Genomic DNA, 26053 nt, shown 5'->3' on the forward strand with positions numbered 1-26053 from the left:
GTAATAATCTATTGAAATATTTTGAAGCAGACGTACAAATAGAATGTTCCCACCGACGATGTTACATCAGAAGACAACATGAGAATATTCGCGGTATGTGAAGAATTTCCGTTAACGATTTCTTCCATTGCAGAACTTCGATTCAATTCCCCACGTACCATCGGGAGAGGAACAATACTACGGCGGTTCGGTATCTCTGGCGGATTACTGTCCTTACATACAGGAATTCACGTGGAGAGCGCGGAATATAGTAGTCAGAGGTTCTCATTGTCTTTACGAAGAGAATAATCCGCGTAAGTTACGCGACACATATATCACGTGCGTATTCCGAAGAAATAACGGAATTCGTTTGAAACACATTTTTCTTTTAGACCCAGACAAGAATTTCGCATTAGAAAAATATGGTCCTAATTCGAGATGTTTTGACCATACTAATGACATGTGGGAAGAGAGAACTTGCAAACAAGCACGTCAGTGGCAGCATTGGGGCTCCGGTTGCTATTTATATAAATGCGAAGCTGGGAGACTACACATTATGGTGAACACTTTTTTACAATGCAATAGATAATTTATAAGAATCCTTAAAATGCAATTATATACGGATAAGTTAAGAGACAATTATCTCTTTTCTCAGGTCGGCAATTATACGTATGCTTGTTATCATGCTGGACAAGAGATTATTATAAGAATTATGCAGAATGGCTGGTTGCATAAAGGTGCTCTAATTTGTCCACCCTGCCGAGATATTTGTGAGGTATGAATATATACTATATATTGGGTCATTTAAAAAGTATCCGCGGTTTTTTCATTCAAAAATTGAACAAAAAATCGCGGATACTTTTTAAATGACCTAATATATATATATATATATATATATATATATATATATATATATACATATATATATATATATACCATATATACGTGTTATATAATACATATGGGTTATAATATGTAATATATAATAGATATATAATTAAATGTAATTTAGTAATCGAATTTGCTTTATTCTTTTATTTTTAGGCGGAATTTAAAACACAAAAGGAGTGGTGTAAATCTGTAGGAAATGAACGTCCACCTTCATATTATCACAAAGACTATCTTCACTGTGCATCCGCAGATAGTTTTAGTTTAAGTATATCAACGTTTATTATTGCAATGTTATCCTTCGTCGCTAGATGATACACTGTCTTTGTTAGTTAATGTTTTAACATTATCTAAATCTAAATTCATAAATATCATTTACTCATTTGTATATTATGTTTTGACAATGTAATCTAATTTTTATTAGTAAAAAACATAATTAATATTGGCCGAGATGACAATCGTAAATAGGCTTGTTATCTATATGATAAGATATTGGCCAAATGATTTAAAATAACAGAGGAATTAACTAAATCAACTGATTTTAAGATATTTCTCCGGCTATAATCGCGCTAGAAAATTAATCGCATACACACACACACACACACACACACACACACACACACACACACACACATAAATGTCATATCTGTGTATACAAGCACTAGTCCGCACTGAAGACAATTGAAATGTGGTAATAGCATGTCTCGCCGCTCGGCGTGCGAGAAGGAGAATTTCATCAAATTACAAATTTAAACTATTCTAATTCAGAAACGGCACCGCTAGGTCCTCTATTTATTTATTTTTTTTTTTTTTTTATATAAGGTTCCTATAATATTTCTACATTATATATTTATTTAAAAAAAAAATCTGTAGAAGATTTTCGTCGCAAAGTATTGTATTAAAACGTTACTTTCGCAAGATTTGGTATTAGAGTTTATGTATTAAAAGCTGAAAGTTGAAGGTGAATATCTTCATTTCAGGGTCTTTGAAATTTTAATCACATATAAATAAAATTATTTTAAATATAATATTCAAATTTCAAAAAAATTTGTAGAAATTCAATTTCTCGGAGAAATACCTTAATATGTTAAATTTGCGCGATAAATATATGTATCTTATTTGGATTCTGGTGATAACGTGACGAGGCATTTTATATGCCAATTTTATATTATATGTGCTTCTAAGTTACATATCCATTTGTTAAGTTTATTGTGTGTACGCGCGTGCGTGCGTACGTGTGTTTCACTTTAATTAACATTTTGAGGTCTGCAGTCTGTATTAAACTGTAGCAACATCTGACAAAAGCAAATTATGATAACATAAACTGAGTCTCACATTTTTGAGCCACAAAAACAAATATATACAATTTAATATAATTTATTAAAAGTTCCATCACAAACAGATTGCTCTTTCCGTTTTTGTGATAAGATAAAACCAGTAAAAGCAGATTGATCAAATTAAAAAAAGGAGACTTTTGCCGAAATACTGAAGCAGAGCAGCAAAAGTATTTTGTTTTTAATGTAAAATTTACATTTTTTTAATTCATAAATACAATGAGTTTTAATATACTACTGGTAAGATATTCTTACACGACGACACTGTGCCGTCAGTAGATTATAATATCCACGTACAGTATCGCGGCGGACCACAAACTGTTAATTCTGACATATATATTTTAGTCATCACCTTATGTGCGAATGTTGTTTCAAAGTAAATAATCTCGGTCATCGCTCAATTCAAGACGATGAATAATTGTACTATAGTTTGTAGTTGATAGATAATTGCTAATATTATCTGACGAATGTGTGTACACACGGACTCCATGCATCCACTGCCGATATAAAAATAATACAAAATTTTTTTTATAAATGACGTAAATTAGATGTAGAAATTAATAAGTCTAATAAAGAAACGCTATACATTACTGAAAAATAACAATGTAATCATATATTTTGCACAATATGATGACGCAAGTAATAGTTCTTAGAAGTAGAAATATGTATTGTATGTATCTCTCAAATAAGTATGCTATATTTACATTTCATACTATTTACGATACATTACAGATTAGTTTTGTCAATAATGTATAGCGAACTTTTTTAGACATTGCAAATAATAAGCTTTGATATCAATATTCATTAAAAAGATACTTTATACATCTTTAAAATGTAAAGATTGACTTTACATTAAGGGGTATAGTGAGCTCAATCTTTTTTACTTTGAATCATTGACAGCATCAATAATAAATCCGTAATTTTACTGACAACATGTGTACGAAAGTTCGTGTGAACATACGCACGCAAGTCATATCGAACAATATACGAATAAATGTGAAAATTAAAGTGATTTAAAAGTATGACAAACCAATTTATCAAGGTTGTCAATTGCGAATCTATCGTGAATGTATAAAAAGTAAGTTTTTGTACATATAGCTCCAAAAATGCGAAGTCTAATAATTGGATAGATTTACGATGCATAATATCTAAATCCTAACAATTAGCATAATATATTTAATTTGATAAGTATATTAATATGAACGGAACATTTTTTTAATTTCTCATCATTGATAAATGATATGTTCAATTTTCGTAAAAAATTATTTTCACTACAATTTTAAATTGTATGCAATTTCCTAGACAGCATGTTCAAAATCAGAATAAAACGTTTTAAAGATGTTTTAAAGATATTTTATGTCCCGATTTTAAACATAAGATGATTTTTGCATGCTGTCTAGATTGTAATAGATTTATAACATATTTTATCTACCTATATGATAAAAACTTATTATTCACGACTTTTTAGGTGCTTTACTGTGAATATAGATATATCAGCACAATGATTTGTGCAGAATTATTCACAAATAAAATATCTAATAATTTTAGTTTACTGAAAAAAAAAAAGATAAACGATAAGCACATAGACTGTATATACTAAAGTCTGTATAGTAATCATCTAGCATATGACTAATCCGTTCTTCATCAATGAAGTCTTGAGCGTTCTTTTAATTATGAAAATATCGATTGTAGCACAGCATCTTTAAAACATTCCAAAGGAGTTATTGATTGATATGAAGAATAAATATGTTGATTTTTTTTCTTACAATACATTCCATATATTCCAATGTCGTATATTCGCAAGATTGTAACATGAAAGCATTTATTTAATTTTGTACAGAGATGATTAATAATTCACATATACTTCGTATAAAAACTTGAATATCTCAGTATCACATAAAATATACTGAGATGTATATTCGAGAACATTTCTCGCGAATTCCTGCTAATGTCGTTGCTCGACATAAGAATGGATTTTATGCATCATTCCATCAACAAACGGCATCTAGTAAATGTTAATATTGAACAACAAGTGAATATAGAAGAAGACAAGAATGTTTTAACAATTCTATAAGTCCAATTATAAAAATATCGTACATATATATATATATATATATATATATATATATATATAAACATATATATATATATATATATATATATATATATATATATAAAAGCATGTATGAGTGTGTGCGACTCTATCTAAATATGTATCATAGATTGTTCTCAACAATTCTGAGCTGTTAGATTTTTATGAAAACAATTATAAACTTATAGTTGTTAGAATGTATGTTTTAATTATTAATTTGTTATTTAATTTTTAATACGCTTTGTTATAAGTCCTTACAAAAAATATATTATAATTTGAAAAATTACTATTTTAATAAAAACCTGTAATATATAATTATGCGGCTCAGAAGAATTATAGGTGCAAATTTTTTTTCGTTTTGATAAAGTATGAACTCTACTATTTTAGAATATTTTATACTGTATTATGTTACTATATTATGTTTCTATTAGATTATTAAAAATTTTTTTAATACTAAATGCATAGAAATTAAAAGAAAATAGCGAATAAAAAGTAGTTTCTAAATAATTTCTTAGAAGAAAAAGTAGTAATAGTTTTTATTAGTTAATTTAGTTTTAACTTTTTATTTTAATATTAGAAATTACGTATAAGATTATTTTATGATTTAGTATAAGTTTATTAAGTAACATTCTATTATACTTATTAAAAACATGAAGCATAGTACATAATTTAATTTTACTTTTATGGGTAATTGTGCCATTATTACAAATAAATTTCCAGTATATTTTATGACAAATTACAGAAATATAATTCTTTTTATTATTAAAAATATCTCAGTCAAAAAATTGTTAATATCGGCAAAAATTATTTAATAAAAAATGTAATAGTTAAATAAGACTTAAATACGTATTTGTAAGCTGTAAGCATAAGTTTAAGAAGTGAGATTATTTTTACAGGTATCAAAGAATTAATTAATATACGATACAAATATATACATATACAAATTTACAGAAATAAAAAATTCAGTTTAATAACGAGAAATAATAACTGATAGCTAATAAGTTTTAATATTAATATTAATATTGTATGCGCAGATTTTAACATAAAATTGATGCATTTAATCCTCCTTTTGTGGGTTTTATTAACATAAGTGTTGGTAAATATTTTCCTGTATTCTTACGATATATTCTTACGAATATATGAGCTTTGAACTTTTATAATTCTGAAAATATTTGGATTGGTACCTCAAAAACAAATCAACTTCACAAAAACGAGCTTATAGCTGAGATAAGGAAAAATATTTAACCATATCATAATAATAATACAAACATTACCACAAAGGAGGATTTATGATATCAATGTGTTATAGTAGTAATCTTTTTGTAATTTAAAAAAGTGCAGACAGTTGTATTATCGTTTAAACACATTTAAAAATTTATTTTATCTAGATCACTTAATACAAAATGTCCTTAATCGTCGGTAATAAAGATTTAAGCGATTTATTTGTGTTGTAGCACATAAAAAAGTGCTCACTACCTCGGATATGTTAAGCAATCTGTATGCAATCGCCACTAAGAGGTAGATAAGAAATATAATATGAAATTCTCCTAGTACTTTGTTTTTATGAGTATAAGAATTCTGTATACAGATTAATAAACAATTAAAAATTTAGAATATAAACCTATTATTAAGTCCTTTCCTATAAAATATAGTTCCTACCGATCTATTACTTCTAATTAAAATGAAAGTTAACTTGAGACATTATGCGATAGGAGATATATTTCTCTGTGAGAAGTGATCATATTATTGCCACATTCATAATCTGTTCTAACAGACGCTATCTATGCAAGGTAATGAATCTATGAGATATTCTAACTTTTTTAGTTTAATATAAATTTTTAGCCTTTTAGATATGAATAATATAATTACGTAATTATAAAAATATAAGTAATACATTCAGAGAGAGAAATAACCAAATACTTTACAAATATAAATGTAAGATATTTTATTGCATTTATTGCTTTAGAAAATTTTTATACTTATATTTTAATAACTGTTGAGTAAGATGTATTCTTATATTTAATATAATTTTTTTATTCATAAATATATCTAAATTAAAATGATATATTTAAATAAATATGTAGAAGAATAATAATAGTGCGCAAAAAATTTTTTTTATTCGTAATATTGACAAATATTTAATAGAATTGAATGTGATAAGGAAAAATCTAATTCAAAAAATACAATTTAAACATTTAACATTTTAAGCAATTATAAATTTTAAAATTTTATACATTGATATGTAACATTAACTCTATTACATATATTTATATATTTTTTATTAAAATTTAAAAAATCTTAAAACATTTAAAATATATTTCATATATCAGGCAATGTGTTATGTGCAATACACTATTATATTATTAGGGTAATATGATACAATTTCGAACAAAGGTACATTTTATTCGATCAAAAAATAAAAATAAAAATCGGACCGTCGAATGTAAAGGGATAATAAACAAAACTTCTAAGTAAGAATGGAAACCGTTACTTTTATTATTTATATAATAATGATTTGATTGACAATGATGTTGCAATTTTTTCATGACGGTAATGATAATTAAAAGTTAAGATTGGGAAAGTTACTTTTGAGAAGTAATTTGTCACCATTATGCGTTGTTTATTGAAAAAAAGTCACTTATTACATGTAATAGTTACAGCAACAAGTAAAAATAATGATCGATACAAACAATAAGTTATTTTTTTCAACAAATAATGCGTAGTGGTGATAAGATATTTTTCAAAATAACAGAAAAGTAACGGAAAAGTAAAAAAAGTAGTCCTTATTTCTAAGAGGCGAAAATTAGAACAACGAAATATAAAAGAGACATTTGCGTTCAACAATTATTTCTACCAGAAACGAATAATGAAATAAATTACAAATTATGCTTACTTTTCAGTTGTTTCATCGTCACTCGATATTTTCTTAGCCTCGTCATCTTCTCTTATTTTTCTGTTGCTATTTTTTTCATGGTAACTTACACAATATTTGTTTGCGAAAACACATTAATTACAACTAAACGCGGAATAATCACTAGAATACGACGATTGCGCGACATTTAGTATATTCGATGTTTGCGACGCACACATGGGCTGCATTCGGAAACATCATTCATGTATCATTTTATCCTTGTTGTTCATCCAATGTTAAACAAGGATAAGATAATATACGGACACCCAGAGGCCTTAGGGGCGCGATTTCGTAACTATTTTACATGCCTACCGACAGTTGTCGTTGCGCAGCTTTTTTATCATATAAAATATCTGCGCAACGACACTGACAACTGTCGGTAGGCGTGTAAAATTACTGTAAAAACAGTTACAGAATAGTGACCCAGGTGATATTTCCAAACGCAGCCTTAGTTATGACAGTAGAAAATTAACATAACAAATTTTATGATACTCGTTCATAACATTCACGACTATACGAATGCAACGGAATCCTAGGCGTCGCCTGGATAGGCACAGACCACTCTATGCTCCCCCCCCCCCCCCCCAATAATTTTAGCAAGATGCATCCGCGCACTAAATTGCCCTCTGAAGAAATGGATGTCAACTACACAACAATATCCATGTTTTTGCGGTATATCTAATGGAAATAAATTACTGAAATCGTTGAAATCTCTATTAATTTGATGGATTTATTTCAGTGATTTAATTCAGCGATTAAACGGACTGTTATAATTAATTATAGTGACTCTTTTTTGGGTATTTATATATTTGTTTTTCTACATTTATATTTTTTATATCTAATTATTTTAATTGCTTACCCGAATTCAGCGAATACAGTATTCATGTCTTCGTTATTCTTTTAATATATAAGTATGATTATATCTCTCCTTATTTCCTACGTTCCAGTTGGCTCAAAATGAATCAGCGTTTTATTCTACATTTATATTGTCTCGTTTTCCGTCTTCTTCGTTCTGGTATTCTTCGATAGTCTCCGTAGTCTCCTGTACTTGAATTCCGATCTCTATTCCGATGACACTCCTGACACACGTTATCATAATTTCTTATCATTCCCCAGACATCGAACTTCCAAATTCAAGGCTGCGTTTCCCTATACTGGCACAAAATTTTACAACATGCTACCCTCTTCCATCCTTTTCCCCTTCATTTCCTTCGTTTCGTTCTGTCGCTGCCAAGTCGTATTAACGTTTTAAGCTCAATCGCGTTTAATTCATCTATATTATTTTATTTTACGTTAATTGTTCTCCGTATCTTATACATAAATACTGTTTATCTTTATTGTCTCTACTTTCTTTCTATAATTCTGCGCATATTATCTTATTTATGCCTTCTTTGCATTTATATGTATTTTCATCATAATTATTCTTATATACTTTAATTGACTCTGTATTTTCTACAATAATTCCGTTCGTTTTAATTATCTCTGTTTATAGCTGTGTAAGTCTGCGTTTATCATCTTAATTATGTCTTCTTGCAATTATACTTAAATTATCATTGCATTTAAATCATTCTTTGATTTTTAAATCATTCTTGTTATCTAATTCTTCTTTTTTGAAACTATCGATTATTTACTAAGCAAGATATGCTTTCTTGAATTCTATTAATTTTTCTGTAATTTGTAATTTGTAATTCGTTTATTGGAAGGTTTAGTAACAGCAGTTCTGCTGGTGCCTCATCATTTGTGTATGCTTTGTAATTTTTCTATGCACAATAATAATAATAATAATTATACTTTATTTCGTTAATCATTTCGCATTAAAATACAAATTTTAATAGGCAAAGGTCGTCGATACTGACATACCATTTTGTTTTTAGACAATATTTTTTAAACAAAAGTAAAAAATAATATAAGAAAAAAGGCTCAAATCATTATAAAATTAATAATAAGTATAGAGCTTTTAGTAGAGATTTTGTTTTTAACTATTATAATTAAAATGACGTAAAATATAAGTAAAATGACGATTGTTTCTGAATTTTTTGAATATTGATGTTACTGAATATGTTATGGAATAAATAAACTTCGTAAACCAATTATTTTGATTGAATTAGTCAACGTACAACATAGAATAATAAATTATCTATAAACGAAAGGTATTTAATTTTTTGCTTCAATGTTTAATTTTTAGGAAAAATTAATTTAAGCTATTTGCAATTTGCTTAATTGTACTAAAATCATTAAAAAAATTATATGTATTTGTTCTACAGCTAATAAGCATACTTATTATTGATTGACAATAAGTTGCAAAAATAATGTGCATTGTAATTAATCACGCATTTTAAGATTTATCAAAAATGGAATGAGAATTATTTTTCTTTAGAAATGACAAATCAATCCTAGAAATCAATATGTTTATTAGAATAAAAATACATATATTTTTTAATAATTTTAATATAATTGAACAAACTGCACTAAAAATGATTAAATTTTTCTTAAAAATTAAACGTTAAAACAAAGAAAAAATATTTTTAATATTTCGTTCAAAGGTAATTTGTTATTCTAATTTGTGAGATAAAAATTTACACTGTTACAAAATTATAAAACAGAAATTTAAATAAAAGTTATTGTTAATATCGATTCTAATATAATATATATAAAAAAAATACCGTATATTTTTGTTCATAATATTTAACTCGTCGTGGTCACATCCTCCTGAGAATTTTATATTGGTCACACAATGGACAAAATGACCTCAATTTTAATTGATTGCCGTATTTACAATTTTTTAAGATCACAAAAATTACTGAATATATTTTAAACATTATAGAATATAGAAATGCAGTGTCTTTTTAAAATTTTTAATTTTATCATATATTTAAAAAATTGCAAAGGCTGACGTTCAAGGAACAATATGCGATTGAAAGTGCAAAAAGAGTATTTTAAACTTTGAATAAATGGCAGTTCAAGTCCCGTTTTAAAAAAAAAGACCTTAGAAATATAAAGCCTCACACCTTTTTGAGACCATCTTTCCCCTGGACCACGAAAGGTTAATGTTATTTTGGTGATTTATTTGAGATATTCTTTTTTAATCTTGTTTCAAAGAAACCAATATTAACTTTAATTTAATTTTAACTTAGCACCTTCAATGTTTTTATTTACTTTGTACGTAAATTTTTGTTTATCATGTAAATAAAAATGCTCAATCTATTATCAACTAAAAACAATATGAATATGGATTATGCAATTAATTATGAGGAATCGTAGTTATAGGTAATGTGGTTGTGCTGGATACAGATTTATTTGATTAAATTGTCACGAATTTATCATCGCTTATTACAGAAAGAAATATTTACCCAGTCAGAAATGATAATGGAATCGACATCGAATCGATATCGATTCAACGTCAAAAGCATCAAATCAACATCGATCATTATCATTTCTGACTAGGTAAATAATTATTGCTAATAGATTTTTCTATTTGAGTTACAGACTCGTTACAGACAATTCTTGAATTGTCTAATTGTCTATAATTAAAAAAATTCACTATCAAAAATAGATAACGCGAGAAATGGTACAAATGTGTTATTATATATATATACTTAAAGAGTTTTGTTATTAATAACCGACGTTATATCAATTTATTACTGTAACGAACATTATTATTTTATTGTTGAAATTAATCTATATATATGATAATAATTTTTTTATTGAAATTAACTAGGAATATAAGCAACAGAATATTTCAACTAACAATAAATTCATTCGTTAAAGAGTTTAATATTTTGACATCTTTAGTTAGCTTTGGCACTTCTGTGTGCAACGCGCTGTCTATGCGCAAATCACTGCATTCAAACCACCACGGTGGATCCAACGAGCAAATAGTAGTATGATCCATTCTCGCATTATTTTTTGTAATTTTGTATAATCATTCTGTTCTTCGAAACGTTTCTTGTACAGAATGATTACAAGTATTTTGAAGCGACAATCGCAATAACTATTTCGCACGTTTTATTCATCTCAAAACACTAGAACTACCGACATTGAATATATTTTTATACATATATTATTGAATATACTGTTGAATATATGTATATATAATATATCTTTTTAATAAAAGAGATAAACGAAGAAAATAAAGAAATAAGTTTAATCATTTAACATTGCGACAAAAGTCAAAGAACATCTCAAAAAGTAAACCATTATAAAAATTATAGATCTTGATTGCTTTTTTTTATAGTTCTAGTGTTAAGATGCAAAATAAGAAGAGACGAAAATTATTTTTATGATCTTTACATGTAATTAATAAAACTAATGTGTACATCAATTTGATTGTATTTCAAATAGTTCTTCGAATTTATCACATTTCTAGAAATAATTGAGACTTTATTAGATTGTGATTTACAATGTCAACAATAATCAATAACTTAGTAATAATTTAAATATAAATACAAAACGCAGCTATTATACTTAAATGAATTATGGCGCTCAATTCTTATTTACTCTGCAAAAAATAGCCGAATTAAATGCATTGTTCCAGCACTTTTTTGCAGAATATGTACAATATTTGCTTTCTTCTTTCAGTCCATGCCGATTTATAAAAGATTTTTTGCTTAAGGCATTTATTCGGTGGTATTACTAAATTTCAGTGGATTATTAAAAGTCTCACGTTTACTTTAATAATCTAACTAATCGCCGTTTTGCTTTTGGCTAATAATCTTATCTAAAATTCTCTATCTATACATGCGCATTTATGTGTTGAATTATTGAATACAAAAACAATTTGCATTCGATTCATTACTTAACGTAAATCGAGACATCATCGCAGACAATAAACAGTCTCGAGCCGATGATGATCATTTGCAGGCAGTGTTTCATTTTTACTGTCTTTTCCAATCGAACCTTCACACTGGTTTACTATGTAAAAGGGTGAGGTGATGTCTCTTCTTATTCTTATTTACATCGTTTTTTACATCGCAAGTATTAATACTAAATTTGCATTTAAGTTATATCGCGCTAAGAGATTTCAATGATCATTTTCCACATTGCTCAAAATGATTTGTGCAGTTTTTATGGTATGATTTGTTTCGGAAGTACATGTACATATGTATAATTCTATGGAAATTTGTTCTGTTTCAATATATTAAAATATTAATTAAAAAATCAGCAGTTTCTAACATATGTAAAAAGATTTTTATCTTTACGTTTAAGAGTCCTAAAAAACATAATTTGTAAGACTTTATATTAAAAATATTCTACATAATTAACGCGGTATAATGTTAATATAATTTTACTTGTTTAGTTTGGCACAATTTGAGTTTTTTTTTTGCATTAGTCTCTTGAAAATGTAAAATGAATATGATAAGAGCTATAATAACGTCAATAATGTATATTTATTTTTTAGAAATACCTTCAACTTCCTACAGAAGTAAACTTGAAATAAACTTAAGTTTTCTTTTAAATGAAATAGCTTTCTCGACAATATGTGCAATTTTTTTATATTTATTATTCACGTGATGAATGAGTGACTATCTCTTTTATTTAATATATATGATTCAATCGCTTATATACGTATGAAAGTACGTACAAATTCGTAATCAATTAGACATTCCACTTACTTCTTTTTAAATATACAAATACAGGAGGTTTTTCATTGAACAACCTCTTATGAGATCTTAGATGAAGAGGAATAAGGCTCTTGAAACGGATGCTTCAAAGAGTCTGAGCCGTCTGAGGCACACATACTTGGTTATTAGCAATTTGAAAACAAGTACATAATGATCCACCGGCTATTTATTAATTTAAACGGATAAAATAGGTGGATTTTGTCAGTTTAGAATACGCGAATAATCGTTAGATTTATGTGAGCACTCAGGCACTCATTAATAGCATCAATTTTTGTTTTAACGTGACTATGCGTCGTGAAATGTAAATGTTTCTTGATATAAATTCTTGAAAAACTTACTCACTAGTTAGTATATTCTAACGATATACGCAATTCTATCTGTCATGAACTATATATTTCACGGCATATATTAAAATAATGAAAAAAGATATTTTTTTCAATCTAAAATGATCCTCATAATAATATAAAATTTATAAATATGTTACAAAAATTAAGAATGAATATGATATTAATAAAATCTTAAAGAGTTAATATAAAATAAATATAAATATACATATTATAAGAAATACATTTTGATGTAACATAAACTTTTAATACATCGAAACATGACATCTGAATAATAAAAAAATAAAAGAAACTTTTAAAAAGGCTAGAGAAATTCTAAGGAAAATTAGATAATTATAATGATAAATGATAAAAACTAATTTATACATTTAAAACAATATATAATATTTAAAATTAATTTATATATTTAAAAAAAATTAGCAGTACGAGAAGCCGTATAAAGAGTATTACTTCTTATACAAATCTTTTTACATCAGAGCGGTGCGCAATATTTCTAATTATAAATTGAAAGAGTGTAATTATTTCACATATATTAAAGTCTTCAGAGGATTCTCTTTTTATGAGAACGCAATTATGAAGGCGTCGTCGACCTCGTTAATGTTTCCATTTTCAATCATCTTTCGCTGAATAGAAAATTCTAAGTATTAGTAGAAGATAATTTCTTCTTACATATAAGATTTTATTTCATCAACATATAATGCATTAAATCATGTACGATATCGATTCGGTGTTTCTTATTTAAAGCAGAGATACTATTTCCGCGTTTCTTTTAATTATTCTGAATTCTGTAATATTTAATATTTTTTACTGAAATCTAATACTGCCTGAAAGACAGTAATTAATTACTTATTTTAAGTAGTACTTATTTTAAGAGCACTGTTCAGTACTTTTAGTACTGAACGCCAAATAAATAAATTAATTATTGCCTTTCAATAATAAATTGGCCAATACTAGAGGTTGCTTCTGCTTTATACAAGTTCCCTAGCCATTTTCACATTAAAAAATTTTTTATTTACATATAATTATTATCTTCGTAAATGATTTAAACAAAACTCTACACATTGATATTTTCAAATACAATATGCATTTGAAAAGTCAATATACAATTACAATTGATTCAAATCTGTCATAGTTTAATTTACAAGGCTATTTTTGCATTATTCTATCTGCATTATGCTAAATAAAAATAATGCGATTAATTTTTGCCTTATTATACCATCGTTGGAACAAACTTCTTAGAAAATATCGCAGATCACTTATTTCTAATAACAATTTAAAATTTTACAAAAAACGAGAAATTATTGAATAAAAAACTATATGCAATAGCAATGTTGTTTGCATTTTTTGAAAATGCAAACAAAATTGCTGCCGCATATTTTATCTGCAGTTTATTTATTACAATACAACTCTGCGATATTAAAAAAGTTATTTCAAATATCTATATTTATTTATCTCTTCATTAGACTTTTTTATAAAATATATATAATAATGATGAATGTAAAATATTACGCATTAGTCTTCATAGTTCATACTAATGAGCTCTTGAGCTTGAGCAAACAATTACAATTTAAATATAACGTTCTGTCTCAATTTTTTTCTCAAAATACATAATTATTCAATACGCAAGTATTAATTAACGTGAAGTACATTACACAACTTGAAACAATCTTGTCAATTTACTTTAAAAATAAAAATATACAATAAAGGAGCATATAGCCACAGCTAAAGTTTTTTTTTAGAGATAAGTAATATATTTTGAATTAATGCGTTAACATATTTGTACAAATATTATATGTTAACTATATGTTAGCTATATGCTCCTTTATTGTATATTTATATTTTTAAGCCACTTCAAAAAGTTTAAATTAAAAAAAAAATTAAAAATAAGATTTCTTGAATAAGAAGTTGCCTTTAAATTAATAAATTAATTAAAAAAATAAATCTGTGAATAAGAAGAAATGCTTTGCATTCGGAATTTTTGCTTTTAAATGAATTTATCTTAAAAGATTTTGAAAAAAGTATTCAAAGTTATACGCTCGAAGAAAAAGCAATTTTGTGTTTAGGTGAGCAGCTTGTAGGACGAACACTCGCGTGAATAATTAATCGTGGAAAATAGGGATGCGGGAGCAAATGACGTTAACACTCGCAGTGCGCTCCGCCGTGATTAAACATCTACATGTATATCGTCGAGAGCGGCGCGATTAGTATCCTCGTTGGTGTCGTAATTAATTTCCGTAATCGATCTCGTCGCGACGAGAGCTAATCGTGGTGTGTCGACACACGCTTCGTGTACGCTCGTTTCGAAGCATGGAATTCGCGTTCCCTTATGCTGTTGCAATCGATGAGCTCATGCTTTCTTATATAGAATAATGATGAAATAATAACGACGATGACAGTGATGTACAGCAACATTCTGATTCAACGACGATCGTTAATCAGTGTTTCATCGCTGTTCCATATCTCGGATAAGATCTGGTAAACTTTTAAAACGCGTGAATTCTAAGTGACTCTGTCGATCATGTTGATGATAACGACTCGTTCCATCTAACGTTGCTACATCGTCACGATTATTCTCTTCTTCGATGAGCGAAACTCGTCCTCGTGCCAGCGAGGATGCGACATGATCTTGCAGATATCGGTGCGTAGATGACGGATATTGTGCCCAGTAGTTTTGGAACATCGAATGTCGGCTTGCCGCCACGCTGTACTAACTGGCGTCGTCCGGAGATCCGAAATCCTCCGTTTGCGTGGCGGCATCTGTGGCTGGACATTACCATTGACATTTATTATTAGCAAAGATTGAAAAATTATTTTTTAAAAATAATTAGTCACCATTACTCATTATCGAGTCAAATAAATAACTAGTTACCGTTATTAATTATTAATTATTAATTATTACTTATTAATTTTCAAAAATAAGTCGTTATTGTTGCCGTTATTTGAACTGAAACAGATTAGTTAAAAAAATTTTGCAATATTTTGTTTACATAATAAAAAAGCAATAAATAATAATAATGTTAGATATATGAAAATAATTAAGGAAAGCAATGCTTTTTTGATCTGAGCTAGAGAACTTCGTACATACATAATATTTCAGAGTGAATTTACATATGCATATCTACAAATCGGGAGCCAATTAAATTTTCAGTTTTAAAACACAATCTCGTCGAGGTGATATTTTTTATTGTTGTAATAAATTTTTTTTGTTGACATCATTTCCGTCAGACATAAAGATTTGTATTTATAAAGTTCTTATGTTAATACAGCTCTGTGATTGGTTTATGACATTCTGATTATCAATAATAAATTGGATATGTTAGAAGAGTTTTTGTGATTATGAAAATTAATTTAATATTGATTGATTCCTAGTAAGTCATTGTTATTTTTGATTATACCAGGATTCGTGAACTTTATTACGCTATATCTCTGGACTAAATGCGTATTTTTTAGCTCAAAACGTGTAAAATTTGTACCTTGAAGTCAAACGAAGACAGATATAAATATGAATCAAATATATATTTTATTTTCAATTAATTACAATGCTTCAAAGAAATTTTATTGGAAAAATTCGTAAAAAAATTACTACTTTAAATAAAAAATTTTCAAATTTTTAAATTTAATGTTCAAGCAAAAATCCAGGATTTTTTTAGTTGATTCTTTGGACTAAAAAAAATAGTACGATATAAATCACTCAAAAAATATATTAGGTGTTGGAATTAATTCGTAGCGTTTTTAATGAAAGAATGTTATTTATTTCACATGAGCATTAAAAAATACATTAATGAAAGTACTTCCCATCACTTGTAAAACGCTACGAATTAATTCCAACACCTAATACATTATAATAGTATATATAAATATTATTATAATATATAATTAAGTTTATTAGGATTTAATTTAGAGGATGATGCAACACTCGCTCTAAAGCAATACATCGCCCCGGCCGAGCGATCTCCGAAGACTGACAGAGATTAGAAAATTTCTATTTATTATATTGAAATAATTCTTTTTAATTCTACATTTTCGTGTATTTACTTTAATACTATCCGAAACTCAGTAAACGTATATATAATAAAAAATAAAGGGGTACCCAAAACTTACAAGCTGGTCATATGTGAGTCCAAAGTACTTTCTTTGAACTTTCGTGCAATTTTACATTGAAAATAACGCAAAAAAATATACTTGCAAGCTTATCATATCTATTTGACAGTTAAAGTTTTTTTTCATCCTCAATCTAGATCTTCAAATTATATTATAAAAAAGTTACAGCAATGTAAAAATCGCACAAGGTACATTGAACCTATGAATTACTAGAGTTAATAATTATGAAAATTTATTCAAGACAAAAACTCTTCTCATTTTTCTGTAATTTAAGAATTATTGATGCATGCACATTTTTATTAACATAAAACTGTATGTGCAAATTGATTAAAAGCATTAAATTTTAATATTATGAAGATATAAGATTCTATATAATGTAAAATAACAGACAGCAAATAGTGAATAATAAGAGTAGAAGCATATATTTATGCAACGTGTATACCTCACGTGGATACTACGTCACCATGTGTTACATGTCCGGTTTCCCAAGGGAGTGGCGGTGTATTCGCTAATGATAACGAGGAACAACGCGCCATTGAGCATCGTTCCATTGAGCAACGCTCCAAACCTGAAATAAAAAAATCCGAACAATGAAAGCTTCAAGCACTGGCTATGGTAATATTCGCTATTAACAGGATTGTATTATATAACGTATAATAATTATTTCCACACAGTGTAAATTATCGTTTTGAACGATAAATTCGAAACGAGTGCACGAGCTAATTTGTTTCGGGCATTGCACATTTTATTTCAATCAAGTCGATAAATTAATAACATATTTCCTAATGTAATATTTAACGATATTCTCGCGATCATTGTTGCAAAGAAAGACATAATTATTATAATTTCGTTGAAAGTATATCGCATTTATTTTTTAATTTTTATACAGATTAAAAATTAATTCTTTATTAGAAAGAGTATCTAATAGATATAATTTTTTTTATCTAATGCATTATTCTCTTCTTTTATCATAGCTGAAAATTAAAAACATTGTTTTATTTAATATTATGAAACAAAATCGTGATAAAAATTGAATTCATTAATTTATAAAGAGTTCCCATATTCACTTTTGCTCTAAAATGTTATTACTTAGTATTATAATATTGAACTTAATACATATAGTTACTTTGATAATAAAAGAAATTGATGATTTTGATTCTCTAGCTTTTATTTGAAACTACAAAATTAAAAATTTTATCTGATTAATCTAGTAATAAAAGTCAAATTGTCAGAGATCTATTAATATTTTACTTTAAACGTTTCGCAATACATAGTGGCAATTGCGGTAAGTAATGACAAACATGTTGTAACATAATAGCAGTCGTAAGTTTGATATGATATGTGATTTCAAATGTGATTACGACGCAATTCGAATTTACGCGAAAATCATGTCGCTGGCTATTATTAGCGACCACATTAAATCTTCGTTTATGGATGTCATATATGGAGCATGAGAATTCAGTTAATGTTGATAATGGATGCTGTCAAAAGACTGATTCCCCTCGGTTTAATTAGTGCAAAACACTGATTATGTTAATCCCCTTGCTGATGCGAGATCATTAACGTAAAAGCAACCGAATGAATTTTGTCGTAATTAACACAATAGATAGATTCGAAGCGTATGGAAAAGTTTATTGTTAATTTAATTAATTTAATTTTAATTTAACTATAATAATTCAATTTTTATAATTATTTTTTATTTTATAGATCTTTGATTTAATCAAATTGTTTATTAGAAAAAGATCACGCAAATGATTTATAAATACGTTTTTAAATTTTGATTAAAAAAATTGTTTAATTCATTATACATTTTTATTGTTGATTGATACGCATTGCCACTACATGAAATTTAACATAAAGAAATTTTTCAGATTAACTGACTTCTTTTTTACGAGATAATATTTGTTTAACATACCTGATAGATCGATACCTGCAATGCTGCAAACATCTAAGCCACCGGTGCTAGTCGAGCAGCAGTGTTGTTTTGTTCCTAACGGCTTAGATCTGCACAGAATCTGCATATAAAAAGGAAATTAAAATTAACCGAATTATCAATCATGACATGCATTGATGGTTGAATAATGCTTGTCAGTTTGCAAACGATAAATCAATCGTTCCAAATAGAAGTAGATTTTATAAGCTTTATTGATTACCTGCGTGATAAGGTTGAAATATTTCCCTTGTAAGAACGGATAATAAATTGATCTTAAAGCTCCCTGATAATCGAACATCGCCGCAATATATTCATGCATGCATTTATGCATTTCATTTATCAGATTAACATAGAGTACTTTAATTATAAGCGATATATATTGCTGCTTTCATAAACTTTGTGCACGAACAGAATGCTTCAAATGTAACGTTGGTCCTCAAGGGATACAGTTGAATATATAAATACACATTTGGGGAACTATTTTCTACATAGCAATGTATTATACTATGAGTTAAAATAATATATCAATTATTTAGTTGGAGTTTGTTTGTTTCATAGCAGCAGTACTATTATTACATGTTACCGCTTTTTCTCAATTTAAACTGTGAAAAATAACTTTTCATTTCTTGTTATTTTTCATAATAACCTTGTTTTTACAATAATGCATGGTAGAATTTTTTACAGGCTAAAATATTTTTTCTCTATATTTTTCCCTCTTTCTAAAGGAAATAATATTTATAATAATTTTTCAAAATCATTTTGACATTTTATTTGGTATAAAATTTGTTTGGTTATGCCAATTAATTTATATATATTTACATTACAAATTATACGTTACGTGTAAAATATATTCTTTTCATATTATTTTAAATATAATCGAAAAGAATGTAAGAAATTTAATGATACTCGTGATCTGTTTTGGAGTACTATCTTGTGTAAATTGTTTTATATAAATTTCATGGGCAATATCTGAGTCAGTAAAAACCAAGATTTAACTGCAATATCCGGCATATGATTCCCAAGGTACTTACTCTATTAAGAGTATATATTCATATATGTGCAAAGCAATTTTTGTAAGCCAATCGATCTATTGTTTTATCATAACGTTAATACATACAGAATACTTGTGCCATCATAAAATTTAATGTATATACAGAAACAGATTATGAGTTGTTATGCACAAATCTATAATTCTTTTTATGTACATTTTCCAATAATAATTCATATATTTGAATTATTTTGAATTATTAATAATAAATTCTTTGTCAAATATTAAGACAATTTTTTTGAATTAAAACTTCAAGATATTTATTATTTATAATAAAATCTAATATTGAAACTGAAAAAGTAATATATAGGAATCATTCAATATTTAAAAATTTCTCTCGTAGTATTGGATTTTAAATATATGTTTAATTGTGATCTTCCAATTTCATAATTTTATTATATTATAATTTTAAGAATTTATCGATTAACCGATTAGCATTTTTTAAATGAAAATACAATAAATTGATTCACATGATACACTTTGATCCACGTGATACACTGACATCGTTTTACTTCAAACTCATTCGTCGTTTGCCAATCAAAACTCACGTATGCCAATGTAAAGAAATATCAAACGTGCTGCACGAGTATTTTATTGTACTTGCATGTAGTTTTGTATCCGGTTTGCGTAGACAGGAGGCCGCGGTGCACTTCGCGTGGCGATTAAAGATTTACTGCGCACCGACAGCTTTTCGGAATTCATGGTCTGTAAAGTCGAAGCGCCAAGATCTATGTGGCCGCGGCCAAGCTACGCGACGTAGCTGCCGTTTTCCCTCTTTCCTGCTGAATCCGAAAAGAGAATTCAGCGAAAAAGAAGGAATCGACCACCGAATCTGTCGTGGAAAGTATCAAGGGCATTGCGTAACGCGTTTTGCACCGGATAAATCTTGTTTTCTTAGGTAGGTACTGTCGCTTTCCATCGTGTTTTCCTAGAAAGTCATGTTAAGTCGTACGTCTTCATTCGTACGCTGGTGACGTGAACCGCCATTCTCTTCGAGAAATTTACTGATTCTGTTGCAGCACTAAGCGCACGATTGATTTCGCGGAATAAAAGAAGTGAAGCGTGAAATCAGAAGCCGGAAAATGCGGAGCCTGTGATGTAACGAAAAGATAAAACGATCGGGAGAAAAAGAAACCTAGATAAACAAAGGAAGCGTTTGCCTTACAAATTTATTGAACCTTTCTAATCGTATAAATTTTCTGTTTACTGTACTTTTCTTCTCTCCGTAGTTTATATTTTATGTACTTATCGCTATTTTATTTTCTTGATTATACATTGCTGCATCCAATATATTTGAATTATAATATAGAATATGAAAACGTTATTTTTATATATAAAACATTTTATTAATTATAAATTATCATTTATTATAAATTAACATTATTATATATTTGCAATTATATATATTATCATAAATTACAAAATATTACTATAAATTATAATTATTATACACTTACTAATTATAAATGATCATTATTAACAAATTATTATGTACAAATTAACTGCGCATGAAAAAGATTTATATTTATGTCTTATTTTTGTGATTTTATCTTTTACAAAAACGCGATATTTTACTTCTTTTTTTCCATTTCTTTTTCCAACTTTTGTTTCCAGTTAGTAGGGAAAAATTATTTGTCACTTGTTATAAGTGTTCGGACAAACTTTAATGGACGTTTAAAAACACACATCCACGAATGTGTGCAATTCCATTTGTACATAACAAAATTTACGTAAAATTCACACATATGAAATAGTGTTGACTACGGCCGTAATAGTCTAATGTAATTCGCAGAAACCGGATGAATTGATTTTTGGATATACAAGGAAGCAGAAGCGAAATAAATTCTATTATTCTAAAATAAATTGATAAAAAAAAATATATCAAACTTGTCGTTTTGTTACTTATATTGAAAATAAATTTTAATCGCATTAGCATATGGTTTTCTCTTGATTTGAAATTTTGTGTCAAAGCAAATAAAATTTTATATCTGCATTTCATTTTGCAACTTATTTTTTATTGCTTTATTTGTATTTCCTTTTCAAATCTATATTTTACCTATCAATGCAATAAACAAAAGGCTTGTTAACACTAATTAACATTTAAGTTTATTATATATTCTTACCTTAGTATAGAGAAATTCTCTCGAAATTCGGCGGAAATGATTGTTGAGCAGCCAATAAAGGAAAGGATTCCAGAAGCTGTTGGAAAGAGCTAACCACGTGGCCAGGAAGTCGAGAAATGGCGGTGGCTTACTTCCGGTGCAGGCTGCAACGACTTCCTGAATCGTCCATGGCGTGACCATAACGATGAAACCTAAACTCATTGCAGCCATTGTTCGCGAAGCTGAGGTCGACAATCGTCTCTCATGGGCGACAAGCTGAAATATATAAGATGTCTTCTCTGCAGTTTTCATCTCTTTTAGATGATAGTTTAGATACAATTTCTTGCGAGAAAGCTACTTTCCCGTAGGGATGACTGATTCACATAGTCATTTGGGCTTAGCAAACTCAACGGACTTGAGCTCAATATATTGCAGACATTTATACTTTACATATGTATATCCATACATACGTTTTTGTGAATGATAATGTAAGGAATACCATATTTTAAGGAAAAGTGGAAGCAAGATATGCATACAGTCTGATTTAAGAATATCTTTTAAAATGTAATATGCAGTTCTTTTTGTGAAAGTCTGGCAAGTGTAAAATTAAAAAAAAATTTGAAATTTTATGTAAGTATAAAATAATTGGATCTAATTATAAAACATTTTTTTGTAACTGCTGTTTCGGTTTTAGAAATAGAAACACTTTTTGAAAGAAATCAGTGTTTACGTTTTTAAGCGGATGTAAACAATAAGGCGTAACAATAAGAAATATGAAAAAATGTTTTGAATAAAAGTGCTTTTAAAAGCAAGTTTTATTAAAAATATTTTTTCATTGTTTCGATAATATTCGTTAGAAACTGATTTTTTTCAGGTGGATGTTTTCATCCCTAAAATCACATATCACTAAATACAAAAATTGTTTCATGATTAAGTTCATCTATTTTGTATTCATGGAAAGTTTCAGATTTTTTAAATTTTACCGAATTTACATTGTCAGACAAAACTACATAACATTTAAAATAATATTCTTAAATTCCTAAAACCGAATATCAATTGCTACAAAAAGTTATTTCATGTTTAGATTTATCTACTCTATACTTATGCAATATTTTAGATATTTTTGAATTTTATTCTTGCTGAACTTGCTGAGCCTCCTCGTGACTCAAAAATGATTCATTTCTTATCCATAGAATTGGAAGGCAACGTAATATTTCCAATAACATCATAATTTAATATTTTATGATACTATTGACTTAAAATCTATTTTTATAATGTACGTCAGAATTCAAAATAGAATTCTATATTTTCTATACTGTGTATAATTTTATATACTGTGATTTATATAAATAAAAAGTAATATAGTAATTAAAAGTATACATACATATACAGAACATATATTAAAATGAAGAGTATACAATTCAAAATGAATTATAGGTCTTTTAAAATTGGCGATACATTTTAAAATGTTAACAATAGGATATAATTAAGATATTTATTTTTTATGATATACCAGCATTTCATTCTTCATTAAGTATTCTTCTCAGAAGATGGAACTCATCTTCTTAATAACTCTTTCGACTGATGAATTTTTGAATAGAAGGTTGAGCTTAACGTCGGCTTGATTACTGTCGAGTTTCAGACTGTGGCGTTTATATTTAATTACAACGATCATACCGCGAATGATGTTCGAATAAAAAATTAAATAGACTATTTCTTTCTTTACATTAGGCCCGAAATGTCATAGAAAATTCAACTTTCAAATTGTACTTGCTAACGTCTTTAATATCATTACGACCTTGCAAATAATCTTTTTAAAGTTCAAATTTCATCCCATAAAGAAGTTTTAAGTACGGGAGGGGCACGTCTTTTACGATCGGCATCGACATCTTAAATCTATAACGCCCTGTCTTACGATATTCGCAAACGCAATTGTTCGGAAGAGTAACGGCCGCACATTATCGATATTTTCCTAAAAGCCCGCTGATCCGTCTCAAGAACTTTTGTGTTTCAATTACTTTCACGGTTTCTAAGATGATTACATTTCATAGTCAAGTCGGTTAAGAATTTTTTCAATAATACATTGTATTAATTAGCGTCATTCCAATACGAAATGAAAATACATTTCCGTTTATTGTGAAGCAAAGTGATATTTTTTGGTGAGAGAAAATTAAGATTGAAGAAAATAAGGGAGCGATATTTATAATTGAAGAATTGCATCTATAATAATGGGATAAGATTTTTAACGGAAAGACCGTGTGACATTTCGTCAAGCGGTAAATTCTTCGTACCTCAGTCTCGGGAATATAATCTCAAAAGCAGACGTAATGTCAGAAAAGATCTGGACGAATGGCTCTTAACGCGCTAAAGGCTTGCCGACGCATCTCAGTCTCGACTCGTCCTTTAGGCCGGCTTGACACGGTTACGGAAGTCGCTAAGCGCTAAGCTCGTCAGCATCAAAGCCTTTCGTCGTGCGGCAGTAAAAGGATTACGAATCTGCTCGTTTAGCTGAATCCTTCCATTTCCACTCTTTTCGCCCGCTGTCTTCTGCTTCTTTTTTTCTGTTCTCTTTCGCCTCCCTTTCTGTGCGGCATCTATATGTAAGCTCTCTTCGAAAGTTCTGGGATTACAAGTTCTGGGGGTAATGCCTGGATAGGTGTGAATACGGTTGGTAAGTGTAGAATTTCTTAAATGTCCAACAAAACTAATCAAAAGATATGTTCTTTGAAATGGTTTCGTACCGAATGGATGAACTATTACTGCTTTCTGAGTATATCAGTTACTTTGAAACATCTACATTCTACAAAGATATATTATAAGAATCATATTCTTTAAATAATATTCATTGAGATTAGAAGAATTTTGTCTTTTATTTATGATTCCTTTTGTTTACAAAAAATTGATTGCCTATAACTCAACCGTTTGCCTATATCTCATTTGTCTACAGACCGATTGCACACACGTATTATTGCCTACAAATCGATTACCTACAAACTTTTGTACACAAATATTATATTTTATATATAAAGTTAAGGTTAAATTATGTCAGAAAATAATTTGTATTTTTAAAGCAGAGAATTTGTATTTTAAAACAGAATTTGTGTTTTAAAGCAGAGAATGATACAGGCAATAATACATGTAGGCAAACGTGTCCTTCTGAAATTTTTATTTGTGTGCAAAAATGTAGGCATGTAGGCAGTTGAGCTGCAAATAATCGATTCGTAGGCAAATGGAATCCTCTCTTATTTATTAATTACAATTTATTACTTTCTTTCTGAAAGTTGAATAAATGAAAGCAGATGCTTGTGGGATATATACTCAGAAAAGGTGGAGAAGAAGCAGAGAGGATCACGACACAAGAATCTAGACAGGAATGCCATTAGCATATCATCTCGGCAACGAAAAGGCAAAGCGCGAGACAAACTATTCAGTCGAATTAGCATTCCAGTTCGATTTATCGTCCTAACTTTAGCGGACAGGAAATCCCGGTACTCTCTTTAACGTGATATGTATCTCGTACATGTGCCATACCGCGACGATTCTTGCCGAGCTTATAACTCGTTAAACTTTCATTGTACTACCGCTCTATTATAATGCAATAGAACTTTCGCCCCGATGGAATAAGAATCTTCGCCTCGAGCTATCTAAACTCAGAATTGACTATTCAGCACGAATTGTGGTGAATGCAACTCTGTTAATA

At 28.2% G+C, this 26053-nt stretch overlaps 2 protein-coding genes across 4 annotated transcripts in view; one reads left to right on the forward strand and one right to left on the reverse strand.

Moving 5' to 3' along the window:
* The window catches only part of Invadolysin (leishmanolysin-like peptidase, invadolysin), a 284059-nt gene extending 278146 nt beyond the window's left edge, over positions 1-5913 (forward strand). Inside the window, exons 11-14 of the mRNA XM_087408648.1 lie at positions 134-293; positions 372-538; positions 635-754; positions 1024-5913. Of these exons, the coding sequence (XP_087264774.1) occupies positions 134-293; positions 372-538; positions 635-754; positions 1024-1182 (606 nt within the window). The 3' untranslated portion in view covers positions 1183-5913. The remainder of the gene's footprint in view (positions 1-133; positions 294-371; positions 539-634; positions 755-1023) is intronic.
* Positions 5914-10480: 4567 nt separating this feature from the next.
* Positions 10481-26053, reverse strand: part of LOC105154860 (trace amine-associated receptor 9) — a 78504-nt gene continuing 62931 nt past the window's right edge. For all 3 annotated transcript variants that reach the window (XM_011070628.2, XM_011070627.2, XM_087408657.1), the window contains 4 exons: positions 22375-22629; positions 19186-19285; positions 17713-17838; positions 10481-15932 (listed from right to left, as the gene is read on the reverse strand). In XM_011070628.2, the coding sequence (XP_011068930.1) occupies positions 17714-17838; positions 19186-19285; positions 22375-22629 (480 nt within the window). In that variant the 3' untranslated portion in view covers positions 10481-15932; position 17713. The remainder of the gene's footprint in view (positions 15933-17712; positions 17839-19185; positions 19286-22374; positions 22630-26053) is intronic.

This window comes from Acromyrmex echinatior, chromosome 1, assembly GCF_024713525.1.
Source record: "Acromyrmex echinatior isolate Ae372 chromosome 1, ASM2471352v2, whole genome shotgun sequence".
Classification (NCBI taxonomy): domain Eukaryota; kingdom Metazoa; phylum Arthropoda; class Insecta; order Hymenoptera; family Formicidae; genus Acromyrmex; species Acromyrmex echinatior.